Source organism: Haplochromis burtoni, unplaced genomic scaffold, assembly GCF_018398535.1.
Source record: "Haplochromis burtoni strain Fernald_Lab_line unplaced genomic scaffold, NCSU_Asbu1 Contig_129, whole genome shotgun sequence".
NCBI classification, from domain to species: Eukaryota; Metazoa; Chordata; class Actinopteri; order Cichliformes; family Cichlidae; genus Haplochromis; species Haplochromis burtoni.
Genome location: NW_024582490.1, coordinates 1,449,747 through 1,469,332, shown reverse-complemented (window position 1 = coordinate 1,469,332; position 19,586 = coordinate 1,449,747). Strand labels below are relative to the sequence as shown.

At 40.8% G+C, this 19,586-nt stretch overlaps 2 protein-coding genes across 2 annotated transcripts in view; one reads left to right on the top strand and one right to left on the bottom strand.

The window, feature by feature from the left end:
- The window catches only part of LOC102301046 (A disintegrin and metalloproteinase with thrombospondin motifs 7), a 69,016-nt gene extending 52,356 nt beyond the window's left edge, over positions 1 to 16,660 (bottom strand). Inside the window, exons 1-4 of the mRNA XM_005930452.3 lie at positions 15,971 to 16,660; positions 12,327 to 12,694; positions 5,466 to 5,649; positions 2,335 to 2,534 (exon numbers count right to left, since the gene is read on the bottom strand). Of these exons, the coding sequence (XP_005930514.1) occupies positions 2,335 to 2,534; positions 5,466 to 5,649; positions 12,327 to 12,694; positions 15,971 to 16,097 (879 nt within the window). The 5' untranslated portion in view covers positions 16,098 to 16,660. The remainder of the gene's footprint in view (positions 1 to 2,334; positions 2,535 to 5,465; positions 5,650 to 12,326; positions 12,695 to 15,970) is intronic.
- Positions 16,661 to 17,474: 814 nt separating this feature from the next.
- On the top strand, positions 17,475 to 19,246 carry LOC102298654 (relaxin-3 receptor 1). The gene has a single exon (XM_005930444.2). It carries the CDS (start codon positions 17,565 to 17,567, stop codon positions 18,693 to 18,695), a length of 1,131 nt encoding a protein of 376 aa, XP_005930506.1. The 5' UTR covers positions 17,475 to 17,564; the 3' UTR covers positions 18,696 to 19,246.
- The last annotated feature ends 340 nt before the right edge of the window (positions 19,247 to 19,586 follow it).

Sequence of the window (19,586 nt, the reverse complement as noted above, 5' to 3'; positions counted from 1 at the left end):
GACCATTACGGCAAGGCTGGGATGGTCCATTTGGTAAAGTAAATCCGTTGGGCATCTTTCCTCGCCTTTAGACAATAATTCTGATGGCAAAAGAGCCAAACGGGACAGGCAAAAAACAAAAAAACAAACAAACAAGAAAAAAATATCAAAGAGGATCTGGTCGGTAAAAAGAAAACATTTGGAGATTACTATTTTAGTGCTGGTAGCGTTAATCTAATTAAAATGACAATAACGCCATAACTACATTAACGCGGCAAATCTCTGTTAACGAGTTACCGCAGATAGCCCTGCGTTCGTGGGGCTGGACGGCTTCAACGCGTTAATGAGCTAACCACGCTAATGCGTTGGCGCCATGCAGCTTCACTTACGGGGGCTGCACGACTTAAAATCTTTTCAGTTTCTCAAAAATCAACAGCACGCTTTTTGTATGAATTGTGGTTGTGCTTACTCACCAGGAACCGATTTTATGTGGTACACGGCGCTCAACAATCTGTCAAAAAAAGTTTTAGTACTAGTTTTGTAAGCTACAAAGCTGCACCGCTTGATGGATTGTCGGAGCATTACAGCTACGGTAGTCAGAAGCCTTGCAGAGTGATACGTACTGTGCTTCAACGTGATATTACCGTACTGTGTAATATTATAAGGACCACAAATGGCACCTGTTAAGAGACAAGGTTACGAAGCGGATTTCAAACTCTAGGCTGTCAGTCACGCAGTAGAACTTGGGAACAGAGCAGCTGCGAAATCTGTCTTTGTTATTATGCTCAGCGTCTTTTTAGTTTACATTTTGACTGCACGATTCAGCCAAAGAATATCGAGATATGAATTTTGGGTGATATCGCCCAGTCCTAGTATTTGGTAACTTATCACTGGAACTCTCCATAGGAGGTCCAAAAAGATGTAAACACAAGTGAAGAAGACTGAGAAACCAAAGTAAATGTATTAGAGTGAGAAATCTTTTGTACCACATCATTGATTTGGCCTTAAAAAGGAGTGAACGTGTCAACCAGCTCAGCAACACCAAAAGACCTGAAAGACCACATGATCGAACACTTCAGTCTCTGATTAAGAAAATCCCTTCACAACATCTAGCCAAGGCAGGAACACTCTCAAAGAGAAAGGTGTATCATTAGCAAAGCCTACAATCAATGGAACCAGTGAAACAGAGTCAATAGTGTTTATTGATGACGTGACTGCTGAAGGAAGAAGCAGGATGAATTATTTAGAGGCAAGAGTTTCTTTTTTTAGATTCAGCCAAATATGATGAGGTGTTGCTTTACAGTGGAAATGGATAATGACATAGAAGTAAACTGCCAAAGATGCCCAAGTGTCAGGGACTGTCTGTGACCCAGATTTTGAGTTTATTTTTGTATTTGTGATTGAAAGGATGTTAAGTTCTAGTATTATTATCAGTTAGCCTTGAGTTTTAAGTCTAGTTTAGGTTCTTCTATGTCTCCTTAGTTATGAGTCTTTTCTCAGTGTTTTACTTTCAGTTACGCCTGTGTGTTTGTCTCTGCGTGTTCTATGTTCTAATTGTGGTGTTTTCATGTCTACATCTGTCCATGTTTTATTTTGAAAAGTCTGGTGTGTCCATGTTTAACGTGTTTAGTTTTTCTTCCCCTGTGGCGTCATTATGTTTATTCCGGTCAGCTGTTTCCCCATGTGTTTCCACTTGCCCTGATCACCTCCTGTGTGTATTTAGTCTGTGTGTTTTCATTCAGTCTTTGTTAGGTTGTCTGTTTTCCTTCCCTCCACATCACATCAAGTTCCATGTACTTCATGATTCTGCTCAGGTTGTGTTCATGTTTCATGTTCATGTTCTTCATCATAGTTTCTTGCACATTCCTGGTCAGAATCATGTTCACGTCTGTGTTCATAGTTACCACAGTTTAGTTTTTAGTTTAGTTTTCAACCCTGCTGTTCGCCTTTTGCTTTATTTTTGTAGTCATGTCTAACTCGCCATAATAAACGCCTCGCTTTTTGTTTAAACCCAGTTTGGTTTCCTTCTGTGTCCGCGGTTAGATCCTCCTTCTCACTCCCACCAAGAGCTTCTCAAGGCAAGTGAATGGTCTATTATCCAATAGCCAAGTCAGTCACCTGATCTCAGCCCAGTGAAGCATGCTTTTTAAAGACCCTCAGACAAGCAGCAGCTGAAGGCTGTTGCAGGAAGGGGCTGGCAGAGCATCTCAAAGGAGGAAACGCAGCATTTGCACAAGCACATTGAGCTACTACTTCATCTAAAGTCTGTATATAAAGATACAGGCTGGCAGTCATCGCTTCATTGTTGATGCCTATACCTGTAGCGTAATAGTACTATTAATATCGAATACTTACAATATTCATGACAGCAAGTATGTAGCTTTCCACAGCTTTGCTCCCATGATAGTCCACCATTTTGGGGTCAGCCACCACCAGCGTTTCCACCCATTTCTCTTTGCTGACAGAGCGTTGACGAATTCTTCTCCTCCTTCTCTGCTGCCTGCGCTCCCAACGCTCCCGCTGTCTCTCAATGTCTTTAAAGCTTTGATGATAATCTGCAGAAGGGAAATATAAATAGATATTAAAATCTTTCACACTGACACACAACAACAAAGACTAACTGTGACTTTACCTTGTCACATGTAGTACACAGTGCTGTTAAACAAATCTTTGCCCTTGGTCATCCTCTTCAGCAATCTCTAGCTGATCTTTCTGAGTATTTTCTGATCGTGTCTTTATTGGATTAGACAAAAACACATATAATAGATATACACATGCATACTAGGAAAATGCTTAGCACTTGGGCAGCAACCTCCAAGCACATACAGACATACGGATGACAAACACAGCATACAAATGAACACAAGTGAAGCGAGCTCAGAGAAAAGGTCACGTGTTGTTTGTTTGCACAATAAAGGCCACTCTGTTTGTCAGCTGCAAAAAAGTCAATGTTTCATCCTCCTTATTATATTGTCAAAAACTTTAACATTTACATACTCTGGGACAGGAAGCACAGTGGGCACACCAACAGCAGACACACATATATTACTGTTGCTATGACGAAGCCGAAATATCAGCTTCAGAAATGAATGAGAATTACCGGATACACCTCAGTTCATAGACCACTCCTAATGATACTAAGGCTTACAGGGTGACTCAGATCATTCTGTAGTGTTATTTATCAATCAGTTTAAACTGACATGGATGCAACGGTTAGCATTTTGTGCTGCGAAAGCCAAAAAAAAAGTCTCAGTCAGGCTGATCTAAGGGTGCAGTGAAGCCTGGAGTATGTAAAATGTAATGTAGCAGTTTACGCATTAGCCAATTCAATTCAGTTTTATTTATAAAGCACCAAATCATGACAACAGTCATCTCAAGGTACTTATAAATAAAGATAAAGACCCTACAACAATACAGAGAAAACCTCAACAATCGGATGACCGGCTATGAGCAAGCGCTCCCCCCTCCCTGTGACTGGTAAGGGGTGAGGGCAGGGAGACAGAACAAAAGACATGTTATGGAAGAGCGCCAGAAATTAATAACAGCTAGTGATTAAATGCAAAGTGGTGTATAATCACATATTGAGTGAGAAAAGGTGAGTGATGGTGCTGTCCCCAACGACGTCTTGGATAGAGATGAGTCTGCTGTCAGATGCTGTACGAAGATCATGACATCAAGGAAGACCCAACAAGTGAAAGACTCTTAGTTCTGATTTCAAGAGGACACAAATCCTTTGTTTGCATCAAAAAGAGCATCAAACATCAAAATGCTGCCAAATAGGGAACAATCTGCTGTAAGTAAGCAGCTGAAAATAGCTTGAGCAGTTGTTCTCAAACCATTTCTTCCATTTCCTGCTTCAGAAGCTAAAAAAGTCTTCAATTCAAAACATGACCCTATCATGGTTATATGTATATAAATGTACATATAACCGTCATATGGTAAGAACGAAACTAAGCTGAAGGTTTAGTGAAATAATAAGGCATTTCCCCCTACATAAATCACCTTCATTCAACTTACTCTCAGTTCATATTTGTGGTTCACACACCCTCCCAGTTTATGAACCACAGCCACACAGAAAGAAAAATCTCTAGGATTGGCTGACATATAGCGATACAGTGATTAAGTGCACAATTTAAACACAGGCCTAGAGGGGATGCGCTTAATGATTTGAAAATTCTGATATTACAGAAACTGCTTAAATCAACGTTCAGACCTTATCAGTCTGTTCAGCAAGCTGAAAAGAAATAACAATATAAATGCTAAATGTGTATTTAATCAATTAAAACCATACACAAGCTTCTTTGTCCTTGAAAATGCGTCTGTGCTATCATTCGTTAGAAATCAAAACAAGTAATTTACTTTGCAATTTGGAAGATGCAATGAAGTTTATGTATTTCAATGCAAGTAATAAGCTAATAATACATCTTTCCAAATACAAAAAACTGAGCTTGATTGGTGTTTAAAGTAGTGTTTAAAGTAATACTTAGGCACAACTATAACTCTGCCCTGATATTTTGTTGTTGGTGTTGTTGTTAAGCTGATTCTGAAAGCAAACCCTCAAATCCTCTGGGACATCTATTTTTTTTCCAGGGCCAATTAATTCAACTCAGAATTTTAAGCAGCTGGTTTACGAACGTCTGCATTTCAGTGGCTTTATTCTTCTAACCTCTGCAGATTATTACCAGGAGACAAATGAAAGACAAGAGATTACTTATAATCATCTTTCTCATCATTCAGTGCTTAGTAGCTAATGAGTTATCAGTATTTTGACTTTTGAATTAAGCATTTTCATTGAACAAGTAAAGAGATTTAAGGCCTTAAGATATGTAAATATAGTACTTATCTCCACTGCTGTTACAAAAAAAACAAAAACTTGCACATCACCATGACCTTAATCACACTGGGAGCTGTTGGTATTTTGCGGTTTCTGTATTTACAAGAAAAAAAATAATGTCTGACGCAATATGAGGGCTTACATTTTAGCCACAAATGTTGTCTTTACAGTGCAAACATTGATCATTTAGTTTTCAAACTGCCTCCTCTTGCTGCACGCCACACACAGCGACCTACTCGAATGTGGGAGACATGATAAGATGATGGAGGTCAGCTGCATGGGTCAGGCTCCCCTGGCACCACACTCTGAACCCACTGCTCCTCGCCTTCCCTGCAGCTGAGCCACAACCCACACCCTGTCACACTCATTTTTAAGATATTAACAGATATTAGCTTTGCCAGCTTTGCCTTAACTACAGAAAAAAATCTTTCGGTAATGCATCCGTTTACGTGTTTCCATGAATGCTCAATCATTCAGGGAAGGAAGCACCGGAAAGTTAATGGTGTTCATCTGGATCCAGATGAAAACAATCAACTTTCTGGTGCATCTGTTTGTACTACAAATCGTTAGTTTGACATCCTGTTTAAAAAAAAACAGTATAATTTCTATGCTGTGCTTTCTTTGCTAATGTAAGTAAATGTGCACGATTTACCTTTGATTCCACAGGTACCGTTGAAAGGTCGTTTCCCTGAGATGGGCTGTATGACTGGGCTCCAGGAGGGAGGAGACACATGCCGTTTGTAGATGGCATGGGCCTGTGGTGCTGATGTTTCATCACTTGATGTCTCCAGAGGCTGAATAAAGAACTCTTCATCAGACAACTTGAAGAGTCCCGTCTAAAGAAACAAAGAGCTGTAAGTCAGTTCTTCAAATCTCTTTAAACTATTTTAACTGTTGCCAAAGAGCGAACTGCTGAAATATTGAGAAACAAAACATTGCTCTTGATTTGCTCTTCTGTCGTCAAAGATACAGTATGTAATGGGTAGGCAAGACATCACACAACTGCATACAACATTGATTAGTAAGTTAATCCAAGTTTTTGACAAGAAAATTGATCAGAAGCATTTTTATATATTATGCTCTGCAATAAGGCGTTTTCTCTCACAGTGCCATATTTAATGATCTTACTTTAATGAACTTACATCACCTTACACCATAAACAACTGAAGATGTCTGCTTTTGAGTATTTTGATTGGAGAATTGCAAAACAGTGGAGACACTGTGTTTGCAAAGTATTTAAAATCTACATGTAGCCAGCAACATCTTTTAAAAAACACCAAAACGTTGCAACAACAGGATTTCTTTTTACCATGCCAGGTGTTTGGAAACTGAGATCAGCTGCTCTAGTTCTCTAGAAATTGAATTGTTCTTTTTCTTGTTCCAGCTACTCCACACCTTCTTTGTCTATTTTTCCCCCATTTCATAATGTATCAAATGTTTGCAGTGGGAACAAAATCTGGGCTGCAGGTCGGCCAAGCAGCACTCTTTAACTATGGAGTCTGTTACTTTATGTGCTGCAAGTGTTCAATCCAAGTCCCTAATTTTTATGGTAGTAAAATGATGCATTTGCATTTTTAAAGGCAAACTGGCCCCAGAGTATACTCCACCTCTGACCCACAGCTGAGAGGCTCCAGCCTGGCACAACCCTGAACTGAACAAGCAGTTAAGAAAATACAACCTGAATAACCGCGCTAAGTGGTACTTTCTAAAACTGTTTTTAATATTTAATATTATTAAATACAAATATTATTATTAATATATATAAACATTACATACAGTACTGAAGACTAGTGAATAAAAATGCACAAGCACATGAAAACACATCGAGTAAGCTCCCACTGAAACAGCAAAAACAGCCCCAAGTCATAATTTTTCTGTCGTACGACTGAGCCGGGGAAAAGATCAAATGTCTTTTAAGCAACTGCATAGTAAATCAGGCAGGCAGGCACTAGGCCAAAACCAAATTCCCATAGGCCCCCCGTTGACCATCGCTGTCTTATATTTCATTCTTATCCACCCTCTGCTCCAGTTAATCCCTTTTTCATCTTACACAGTGTCCAAGTGAAGCTCAGGCAGGAGGGCTGGCCGTTATATCCGAAGCCCACACACTAAAAGCTGAGCAGCAAAAATAGTTTTCATCTCATCTCCAAAAAAATACAATATCAAAGATATACTGGCTTTAAAGGTTGGCTGTTGGTTGGTGCTGACATTTCCCAAAATGCTGCATCATTCCAATTTAGAGTCAAGTGTACTGACTGAGGTAACAGGTTGAGTAAATAACACAGAACCTTCAAATGTAACATTTGAAATGTAAAATAAGCCATTAAACACGTCAGTTAATCTAACATGTTCTTGTTTTAATCTGTCTTAGTAAATGCAATCACAGCTCGCTGGATAACAATTTCAGTGCTTACTGGACCAATGCAGTAAATCAGGGGTGAAATGAAATCCAGTCATTAAAGTATGTTCCTATTGTAACCGAGTTTCCTTTTCAAATACCTGCATACCATTTAAGCTGTTTTAGCCTGACCACGGTGGAGGTGCGTATGGAAGCTGATCTACAACTTCGGCCCAGCTCCTTTTCTTTCTCTCTGACTCAGTTGGTGTTATTTGTCTTGTGTACTATGTTAAGTGTGGGAGGCTCTTTCTCCAGTTTGAAGGAAATGCACGGAGGCAAGAACAATAGTCATGCCGGGAAATATATTGTGGTTGGAATAATCTTTTGTGATTTCGTATTTGGGAGGAAACTTACACACATAGTTAACATATAAATATGTAATATATTTCAGTAAGAAAGGGAGGCTTGTTGATCTGAAGTTTTGAGTCATTTGGGAAGTGTTGCAGTCTGTCAACATGATAGAGTCACAACCACAGGAAGAAACCGTCCTGAAACTACAGGTTTCTGGCTGTGATCTAAAACATGAGGACTTATGGGACTCCTTTGCAAGATGCTCTTTTGTGCAGCACTTCAGCTTTGAAAGTGAAGAATAATCTGCAGACAGTCAAAGAAGATGACGCACGTAAAATCGACTCCATCAATGTTAAAGATGTGTAACTGAGTTTTCTATCAAAGTTTCTTCATCTGTAATATCAGTCAGCTTTGAAAAACGAAAAAAGGATCGCATTGGAAACATGTTTTACTTTCATCAATATACTTGGTTCTTATAAAGCAAACTAATAAGTGCCTTCAATATTCAAAATACTCTTAATCTCATCACTGTCTGTGTTTTACCAAAAGCAGACAGGCTGAGCTCTGGCAAGTGAACCAAGCTGAGGTGCTGGCAGAGGTTTACTTGCTGCTTTGCACCACAGTAATTAGTTACCTGCATAGACTGTGTGCTAAAGATCAGTACTTTGAACCTGCATTCTTCCTTGTGAGTGCCAGCAGTGAGCAGCTCCTCATGTTGTGAAAAAGAAGTCCAGTTGTATAAAAGTCTGAGAAAACCCCAGTAAACACTTTCCTAATTAAATTATGGCTTCGGCTGTCGGCCTAAAGTTTCACTCATTACATGGATGCAAAACAGGGCATACTTTAGGGCAGGCCAACCTTATAAATGTCAAGTCGCTATCGTGCGAGTGTGGAGTGTCGCTCCAATTTTTTCACTCAGAATCACCAGATGTGACATCTGGTTTCAAACAGGATTTCACAAACTAATGTGTGACGTCACTTTGGCTGTGTCAGTCTTTTATATATGGTCTGTGGTTGTCTGCAAACACTTTTTTACTTTGTTTTATGTTTTGGTCAACATGCTGAAGTGTTGAAAAAGACACAGGTATGTATGTGAGTTACCCAAGAAATAAAACTTTCATTTTTACTTACTGTATGGAAATTAGTTTCTTTATCTACAGGGAACCATCAGGAAATAAAAGTGTTTGAATATATACCATCATACTCTTTTGCTTTTCTCAAAGAAAGTTAATTTCACTGGGACATTTAAGGGCATTTCAAGTCAGCTGTACAATTTCTGGACTAAAGTGCAATCAAGAAGTCTTTCAAGAACCAGCGGAAGGATGATCGTAATCCAGCTGATCGTGTGTTTTACTTGATGTAAATCAGACAGGCAAATAACCCAAATCGTGCAAGGAGCCGGCAGAGCGCTGGCAAAACACCAGCAATGTGGATACCATATGTCTGCTGATGTGTTTCTGACTTAAAAAAACAAAATGTCAGTAAAGAGTCTACCACTAATTATTAAATAAAATAATTTATTTAGTTTTTTTTTCTACATTAATTAAATGTTATTATACCACATACCTAAGAGTTTTTGACTGATACTAGTGCTGCAAAGCACTGCATTGTAAAATATGCAGTCCCGCCAGTAAATAAAGATGTGGAGGAAGATTAGAAGCAAGAAAACATGATTGCTTTTTAAGAGGAACCTGTCTTCTGGGAGGAAAATTTTTCTCATTTTATTGTAATTCAGCCCTGAGCTGAACAACTTCAGCTACACAGGAGACACACACACACACAATCATCTGAACAATAAGACAGCATTTGTGGCTTTTACTATCACACAAATTCTTGTTGTGTCATGTTCAGCAAGAGAACATAATGAACTTCATCCATGTGACCATAGAAGGCATCTCTATCATCCATCCATCCATTCGCTTCCGCTTCTCCTGGCATCTCTATCAATTACACTTTAATATTTAAACCAGAGTGAGTTTACATATGCATGGGAATTCTGCTAAATAGGTAGATACTCATTGACCACTTCATTAGGTGCACCTATTCGACTACTTGTTAATGCCTTTAGGCATGCAGACATGGTCAGGACAGCCTGTTAGGCATCGGAACCATAAAAAAAGGCCCTTTAAGTCAGCGGTCCCCAACCTTTTTTGCACCACGGACCGGTTTATGCCCGACAATATTTTCACGGACCGGCCTTTAAGGTGTCACGGATAAATACAACAAAATAAAACTAGTACCGGTACCGAAAAAAGAAGATTTATTCATAACACACGTGAAAAGACCCAGGAAAACCGAGAGAAAATAACGCTGAAAACCGGTAAAAACCTTGAAGACCATACATTTCACACCTGAGCCTCAACTTTCGCGGCCCGGTACCAAACGACTCACGGACCGGTACCGGTCCGAAGCCCGGGGGTTGGGGACCGCTGCTTTATGTGACTTTGAACATGATAACTGGTGTCAGACAGGCTCGTCTGAGAAACTGAGAAACCTGATAACCTGATGCTGAATGAATTTTTATACACGACTGTTAGTCATCAGTCTGTCAGCATTACAAGAGAGTAACGCTTCGCTTTTGAGCTCTGACTTTTGTTTCAAAAGTTGCACTGCAGTTTACACACTCACTTAGGCACAGGGCTAAACAGCTTCTAGCTAATCTCTGAAAAAAGTGCTCTCTTTCTAAAACTACAAATCAAAATGAAGAACAGCTTGGAGCATATTATAATAAACGTGAAATAGTGATCTATGTTGTGATTATTTATTATTGTGATCGATGTGAATAATATCTCCATTTGGAAATTTCAGACAGAGAAAAGAGAGGTGGTGAGTAAGTATCTTTTGAAAGCCCTGGTCCAGATCTAATTTGGAGAAATACGACTGCAGCATTGTGATAATGCAGTGTCAAGGATCTAAGTGGTCTGAATGCAAATCATGCCCACCGTATCCACTTGTGGTCTAACTAATCTCTCTTTTATGAGCGCACATCTGTTACAGACACAGTGGAGAGCATAAATCACTGGCCTAATTTTGAACAAACTCAGACAGAGCAGGAGTGCTCTGTGATTTTAAAAAATGCACTCATGAGAGTGACACTTCTGTGGCGACAAAGGGACAAAAACGGAAGTTCAATATACATTTAGTACAAAATATAAAGGCGGGCTCCATTACTCGCAATACTCAAGTTTAAACCCTGCTATAAAAGGAAGTGCATCAGGCACAATTTTCCGTCTGATGGAATACGCTCCCACGAGAACGTCTGCAAATCAGGGAAATGCTGGATCCTTATTATGTGTGCAATGCAAATCTCTAAAAAATGTTACAACCAATATACATCTATATATTTTATATATGGCTGAGTCTCTTTATATCCACTCGTTGTGTATAAATGTGGAGCTGTGGTTTCAAAGTGTTTTCTAGGCTTCTAAGCACAATTAGCTTTCAAGTCTGAAGGTCCTCCTTTTTAATGCTCTGCCAGGCCTTCACTGCAGCGGCTTTCAGCTGCTGTTTATTTGTGGGGCTTTCTGTGCAAAGTTTAGTCTTCAACAAGTGAAATGCAAATTTAGTTGGCTTAAGATCAGGTGGCTAACTTGGCCATTCAAGAATATTCCACTTGCTTTAACAAACAGCTGGTTTGCTTTGGCTGTATGTTTTCGGTCATTGTCCATCTGTATTATGAAACGCCGCCCAAACAATTTAACTGCATTTAGCTGGATTTGAGTGGACACCTCAAAATTCATTCGACTGCTTCTGTCCTGTGTCACATCATCAACAAACACAAGTGTCCCCGTGCCACAGGCAGCCATGCACGCCCAAGCCATCACACTGCCTCTACTATGTTTAACAGATGCCATCATTATGGTACAGGTTGATCTTGGCTTCATCTGCCCAAACAATGTTTTTTCCAGAACTGTGCTGGCTTTTGTAGGTGTTTTTTATTTATTTATTTATCAATCAAAGTCCAATCTAGCCTTTCTATTCTTGAGGCTTATGAGTGGTTTGCACCTAGCATTGAACCCTCTGTATTTACTTTCATGTAGTCTTCTCTTTATGGTAGACTTTAATAATGCCTACTTCCTGGAGAGACTCCCTCACTTGGCTGGCTGTTGTGAAGGGGTTTCTCTTCACCATGGAAATGATTCTGCAATCATCCACCGCTGTTTTCTGCCGTGCATGTCCAGGTCTTTTTGCATTGCTGAGTTCACCAGTGCTTTCTTTCTCAGTATGTACCAAACTGTAGATTTTGGATGGCTTGTTTCACCTGCACGGAGAGCTTCTTTGACCACATGTTGTCCATTCAAAGCAAAATCTCCCAAATTTAAGCACCACACCTCAAATCAGTGCCTTTTATCTACTTAACTGATAATAACATAGCTAAGGAATTGCCCACACCTGCCCATAAAATAACATTTGAGACAATTGTCCAATTACTTTTGGTCACCTTTAAAAGAGAGTGGCACATCTTAAGGAGCTAAAACCTTTAAACCCTGCATCCAATTTGAATACGAATGCCCTCAAATTAAAACTGAGAGTCTACACATTATGTCCATTTCCATTATATAACTATAATAGGAATGTGCTTCATAAACAGGTTAAAAACAAAACAAAACTTGTGTCACTGTCAAAATATATATGGACTGAACTTTAATGGAAAAAAAAAATCTCACCAGGGCATGTTGCTGTTTAAATGACCCTTAAGTGAAGATGAAATTTCACAGTTTTGAAAATAACTTCTTGTTGCACTCAGCTCTGATGACAGCTGCCTGGTCACCTCGCCTGCTTATGCTTTTCAAACAATTTTAAATAGTTTGCTTATCCACTCACCAGGCCATCACAAGTACTTATAGCTGCGCTCCCTTTCACAATGGCATCATCCCACACTTCACCCAAGAAATGACAGTGGGAGGATCCAGCAGGTTTGATCCGTGCCCCCTTCAGGCCACCAAACCTCCTCTCAGTCATGAAGCCTGGAGCCAGCAGGTGAGGATTCAGAGTGAGGTTGAAGTGCAAGTTGTGGCCGCCGTGCCAAAACTGGTAGAAGATGCGATCTAGTCCTGCTGGTTCCACTGAGGCTTCCCTGCGCTGTAAACGGCGAGCATGGTGAGACAGGAAATTGGACAGGAAGTGACCCCTGGCATCCAGTCTCGTAGGGTGAACCACCTCGTACAAAGGGAAGTCATCCTGAAATCTTTCTGTAAAAGTGGTGATGGGAAGAAGACTCGTTATTAAATCGCAGGAAACTGGATTGAAATTAAATAACCATGTGGCTGCAAAGCTGTAAACAAAACCGGGGAAACTAAACACACACATATGTGCTAATCTGTCACTTTATCTTTGAATATAACTGACATATATGCAGCACTTCTTAAAAATATATTCTTTGATGCTTCAACCTCATGTTTAATAGTTTGCATTGTTGCTGGAAGACTGAGTTTCACAAACCATCATTTGCTCTGATCTGGAATAGCTTTGTCCAATGCACGGAGAACAGTGTGACAAAAAATATAAGGACTGCGCCTCAAGAAGCAGGATGAGCAGTTTTTCCATCTTATTTCTATCCATACAATTTCATTGTACCTAGCTAAATCTTGCTAAACAGTGTTTATTTCTTTTAGTTTGCAATACTCAGTAATCACTGTACGTTTAGTATCCACTGACAGTACACCCCCCACAGCTGCTATGCTTATCACCACATACAGTCACATGAAAAAACTAAGTACACCACATGATTCAGTAGCTTCTTTAAAACATTGCTTCAGTTTATTAAGGTTTGCAGGCATTTATTGTGTTGAGGTCTGGACTTCACCACTTTAATTTTCTTTTCTTTTTCAGCTATTCTGTTTTAGATTTGCTTCTGTGCTTTGGATAGTTATCCTGCTTCACGATGTAATTTGTGACATGCTTTAGCTGTTGCTCTCACTCTAAAATACTCATGGTTAACTCTATCAATGCAAGATGGCCACGACTTGTGGTTACACAACAGGCCCAAAACATCACCCCTTCACTACCGTGCTTCACAGTTGGTATGAAGTATTCATGCTGATATGCTGAGCTTAGTTTTCGCCAAGTGTGCCGCTGTGCGTTAGGTCCAAATCTCCACTTTATCTCGTTTGTCCAAACAACATCGTTCCAGAAGTCTTGTGCCATGTGCTGATGCACCTTTGCAGACCTAAGATGTGCTGTCTCCCGTCTCCTTGCAACCCTTTCAAAGACCTCATACTCGTTTTGTCTGTTTCTCACTGAACTGTCATAAACGTGAACATTTAACACACTAATGGAGGCCTGTACAATCTGAGATGTGGCGCCTGCAAGGTCTGATTTTTGTGTGACTTTGTCAGGATGTCCACTCCTGGAGAGAATTTAGCAAACTGCTAAAACTTTTGCTTTTATAGAGGTATTCATGTTTGCTGATGATCAATTAATCAACTTCATTTGATTAGCATAGCTTGGCTGCTACTTGCCCTCTTAATTAAAAAGTTGAATATTTAAATGATTTTAATGGTATATTTGCACTAAAGCTAAGTCGTAAATCAATTACAACTTTTTTCCAGTGATAAGAATTTTAATGATAACAACACTGTGAAATATTGATGTTTTTATCCATGTGACGGACACTGTACACATTAAATAATAATTATTACCACTGTCAAAAAAAATAAAATCCCAGCTACTATCTGTTTCACATTCTTTCACTTATTCTGTGCACTCAAAGTACAAGGGTGCAAACCCTCACACTATCATCATTGGCTTTATCTCATTCAAGGGAAATGAAGGAGTGATTATACACAGCCTTGCTGACTCGAGCTCTTACCCTGTCTGCACTGCACAGGATTATCTGCACAAATATTTTCAAGCATACAGCACTTATAGATGATTTGGACAAATATTTGAAATGTCTGACTGAATGAGGAGTTTTCACCTTTTTATTGGCACTTTAATACCGTACCATTATTTTATCGACTTCTCACTTTACCACATGCCTGAGTATTCCAGCCATGCACTTCTTTGATTCGCACTTTTGCTTTTATTTATGAACTTCTGACCATCAACAAATGCCAAATAGTCTTGGATTGATTTGAATTAGTGTAAAGACATGGCTGCCTAAAGCAATGGGCTTGACTGGTTTTCATTTATGTGTATTACTGATGGCAAGAGATTGCTGGAGAAAAAAAAAAACTTTCTTAAAAAATATCTTATCTTCTACTTAAGGTCAAAAGAAAATATAAATATCTTCTTGTAGCCTTAACAATGCACAACAAAGGCATGGAAGGCATTCTTCATGAAAGCAGTGACTGCATATTCCATTCCTACCTTTGTTAGGGAAGCAAAAAGATTTTTAGATTTTCTTGTGACCTTAAGAAGATATTCTTTAAGCAATTGAAACAAATATTTTCTGCAGCTCTTCACAAAGGTCTTTTTCATCTAGAATGAGCAAACCAGCAAATTACTCTCCTGAGGAATTGGACTGTGGATTCGTGGTGATCAGAAACCATCACATTCATCAGAAATAAGTTTTTTTTAATTGGAGTGATTGTGATAAATCTAGGGATCCTTAAGAGTCTTCTCGGATTTGCTAAGACAAATGAACAACACTGATCAGGTTCAGTTAATTTACTTTTTATTCTTTAGTCTTACAAGTAGGTAAGAATAAAAAAAAAATGTCTTTAAACATTTTGTCAAGCGGAAGCCCTTTGCTTATCAAAGTGCTTTTCTACTTTGGGAAACAGTTTCAGGCAGACATCGATATTCCTGTGCAAACATTTAACACCTGAAATATCACTATCTGACAGGTCCCTCCCTCAGTGAGTCATCCTTGCCTAGAATGCCAAACAGTAGCTAGCACACAGTTGATTTGTACAGGATGAGACAGAGTGCACCCACACTTCTTGATCTGTTTGTTTGCCTAATCTCTGGAGAACCCGGGAAGTCTGAGTGGATGAAAGTGCATGAGGTGAAGGCAGGGGGTGCTTCCTACCAGACATGAGGGGTTTAATCCTCTGATGTGATGATATGCACTGGAACAGCCAATACACTTTCTGTTGAAACTGGGTGTATTAAGAGAATAACAATAATGCATCCTGTCTATTCCCCTAAGTGAAACTCTGTTTCCTGCCCTTGACTACTGAAGTCAGAGGTCAGTCACACAGCAGCAGCACTGCACTGGGATTCTGCGTTTTGATCAAGGGCACTACAACAAGGGCGGACCGGGCTTCAGCCTCTGATGATTCATTCAGAAACAGCTCTCTCTACCGCACTTGGTTATAAAAGTTTGAGCATAATTGCTATGGCTGTCCCCAAACGTTGTAAGCAAAAGTTCCAGCTGGCTTCTCATCAGGGAGGAGTGTGGCTGGATTCACTCACAGAGCAAATGCGCACAACAAAAGCAGGCAGTGTACGAGAGCGTTGTGGCATTCGATGTGTTTGAATCTGAAAATGTTTAAAATACTTTAGTTTTCAGGCTCACTAACCTGGTTCATGTGATAATCCCAATCCCAAAGTTTTGCAGTTTTCCAGGACCACCAGGACCGCGATGAAGAAGTGAATGGAAGACGCTCTTTGTCCGAAAGCGTGAAGCCCGCAGTGCAAACGGGTCATTTTGTCAGGACGGTAACTTATATTTTCGAAACATTTAACGCCTTTCTGACACCGCGTCGACTGTCAATTCAAATAGTTCAAATCCATCTGTGCTGGGTGCGTTTCTCGCTTTGTTGCGCCCGTGCACTTACGCTGTGACAGCAACAACAAACTTCTTCACTTCAGGCCTGAGCATTGTCTGCCTCCGCGGGGGGGCTTTTGCTGCATCTTTTTTTTGTGTGTTTTGTTTTATGTCGGTGTAAATGTTTGCTTACAAGTTGCTGGTCCCCCTGTCCTCCATCAGCCTCCTCCCGACAGCCAGTGACAGCTTAAAACTTTGCTGTGAAAACTTTCGCAGAGCCACCCCCACAGATGGGTGGACTTAAGACAATGGGCTCAAGAGAGAGCTGGAGGGCTTAAAGGGGAATGCTACTCCAAGAGATCGGATACAGAGATGCAGTCCAATTGGAAGTTCCTTGGGGTGATTCGGGTTCTCAGTGGGTCAGATGAGGACCAGACTGTTGCGTTCACTTGGAGTAAGACAAATGACTACGCATCGGGGTCGCGCTCTGTACGTTTTGACCGGAGGTTCAAAGCATAAAAAAACAAGTGTTTCCCAGTGGGAACTGTGAGAAAAGCCCGAGTAAAGTCTTAAAAAACAAAACAGCGACTGACATCATCGAGTTCGGGAGATTCCTGATTTTAAAACACATCTGGAAAACCCAGATCTATATCAGTTATATCCCCAAATGTTTTACCACCTTAAGCTAAGCTGGAACAATTAAGAATTATGCCTATTTGGAGGTGGAACACGGCGTAACCAAACTCTATGTTCGACAGTTATTATCCCTCTCCAAAGTAAGCGCGCCCTCTAGTGGAAGAAAAATGTCCCACTATTGCTTGAGCTTACGAAAGTTCTACATGTTGGCCATCATTTTTGACCTATAGTATTCATTTAATATTACTTATAATGAAAGCATTTAAGAAGTACGTTGACATTCCTAAAGGCACGCTCATCTTGGTTTATTGTGTTTGCAAAGACGGGGCGTGTTGGAGCGCGTGAACAGAAATCAACAGGTGTACCGGGTGAGAGAGGCAGGAAGAGGTCTACATCTCGATTGATGTATTCGTTTGAATTGTCTGGATTAAAAGTAACTTTCATCATTTATTTTCTTTTCCTATTTTGCGCATTTACGCACGATTCCTGTGACAAATACAATCCTTCATGGCGGATAAACTATAACAAGAAATTTAACCTGTTCTTCCTTAAAAGCTGCCGGGACCGTAATCCTTTCTGTCACGTCTTACTCGACCAATCGTGGCTCAGCAGAGGAGCGACACACCTGTATAAAAGCAGGTTTCTGGCCAGCTGTTATTCAGAAAGGTGTTATGACTACGAATTTGCATCTAATGGAGATGAAAGGCTAAGGCTTTTTTCATGGCGTGCCTCGTAGAAGAAAATGTTGTGAGTCAAGCTTTATAAATTTAATGATGGAGGAAATGTTTAACCACAGCGGAGCGCTCAACCGAAGTTCAGTGCTCGAAGACATCGACGTGAGCGCGGATGGCACCCCCATTCTGAGGATACTCATATCGGTTGTGTACTCTGTAGTTTGCGCAGTGGGTTTAGTGGGCAACCTCCTCGTCTTTTTTCTAATGAGGTTACGACAAGGTCGAAAGAGGTCCACTATTAATGTTTTCATTATCAACTTGGCAGTGACGGACTTCCAGTTTGTTCTCACTCTGCCCTTCTGGGCTGTGGACACCGCGCTGGACTTCAGCTGGCCGTTCGGAGACGCCATGTGCAAGATCGTCCTTTCGGTCACTGTGATGAACATGTACGCCAGCGTGTTTTTCCTCACCGCCATGAGCGTGACCCGCTACCTGGCCGTCGCCTCGGCTCTAAAGAAAAAAGCGCACAGAAGGTCACGGTGTGTGAAGTGGGTGTGCGCGGTGCTGTGGGTGGCGGCGACAGTTGCCACAGCTCCAACAGCTGTCTTCTCCACTGTGACTGTGGTGGCTGGCGAAAAACTCTGTCTCCTCAAGTTTCCCGAAGGACACGACTGGCTCGCCCTCTATCACATCCAGAAAATCTTGATCGCTTTCATTATCCCCATGCTCATTGTCTCCGTTAACTACCTGATGCTGCTGCGCTTCGTCAGACAGAGGAGCATGGACAGCAGCAACCCTAAACGGAGATCCAGAGTCACCAAATCTGTCGCTATAGTAGTTTTGTCTTTCTTCTGCTGCTGGATGCCAAATCATGCCATCACCTTCTGGGGCGTGTTGGTCAAATTTAACGCAGCAAACTGGGACACGTCGTATTACATGGTACACACCTACGTGTTCCCGGTCACCGTGTGCTTGGCGCACGCAAACAGCTGCTTAAACCCGGTGCTTTACTGCCTGATGAGGCCGGAGATCAGGAAGATGCTGAGCGGATTGTTTTGGAAAGCCTCCACTCCGTCATCCACGAAAGGTTGCGCCACGCGCTCCATGACACAGGCAGAAACCCAGGGAGCTACGCCTCTCCAGATTATAGACAATGCGGAGTACACGCTGTCCATCATAGACCGTAAGGGTTTATCAGCCTCTAAAGTCCTCCCGTATACTCGTTAACTGTAGCCTCGTGATAAAGAAGACGACGCTTTGTGGTCCACCTGTAGATGTCTTCATTACGCGTGCGTAAAACGCTTTCGCATCGGTCCCAGTCTAAGTGTTTGGATGGGTTGCATCGCAGATTCACACCGTGTGCGCTTTTTTTTTTGCACCGCGATGCAGAAAGGCGCAGAGTGTTGTTTGTTTCACTGTGACAACTAAACTTTGAATTTCTCCCAGTTTTGCTGTCCAGCTCGCGTTTCTCCTTGTCGTGATTGTTAAAGACAAACAAGAAATAACCGTGACGAGAGGGAGACACGGGACAGCAGGGAGCTCGAGGAAATCCAGCTGGATTTCCTCGAGTGGAAATCCAGCTGGGGACATTAGGATGGGGGTCTGGGGGGATTTTGATTGTATTTTTAATTTTCAGTGGTTTTGCTCGTGTTTGCTACCATGATTTAATTTAAAAAGTGCCATGTTCATCAGTCCTGAGGCACCTCTTAAAGGACTGACGTGTACTGTATAGTGAGCCTGCAGTCTGTGAAAATAAAATAAACCATGTTCTAAAAGTGTATGCGCAGAGGAGAGTCTATTATTTGTTTTCTCACTTAAACTGACATCAACTAAAACTGTGTTTTAACACTGAATTTTTCTTTCAGTCAGCAAAAAGGCGGGTTGCAGACAAAAAGTGTGTAACCAGTTTGCTGTCCTGTGCTTACGTTTTTCTAAAGGTGGATTCTTTTCTTTTATCGTCCCAATAATAAATGAATTGATCCTTTGCCTTCAATTCAATTCAATCAGGAAACGGCTACAATAAAATAAAGAAGTCATGTTAAATGCAATATATAGTGTCAGCACCTCCAAGACGCTTTTCATCACATTCAGTCCTTTCTGTTGTAAATGTTGAATTCC

What these genes read in the sequence shown, in the direction of transcription:
- LOC102298654 (XM_005930444.2), top strand. Translation starts at nt 17,565, where the DNA reads ATGATGGAGGAAATGTTTAACCACAGCGGAGCGCTCAACCGAAGTTCA.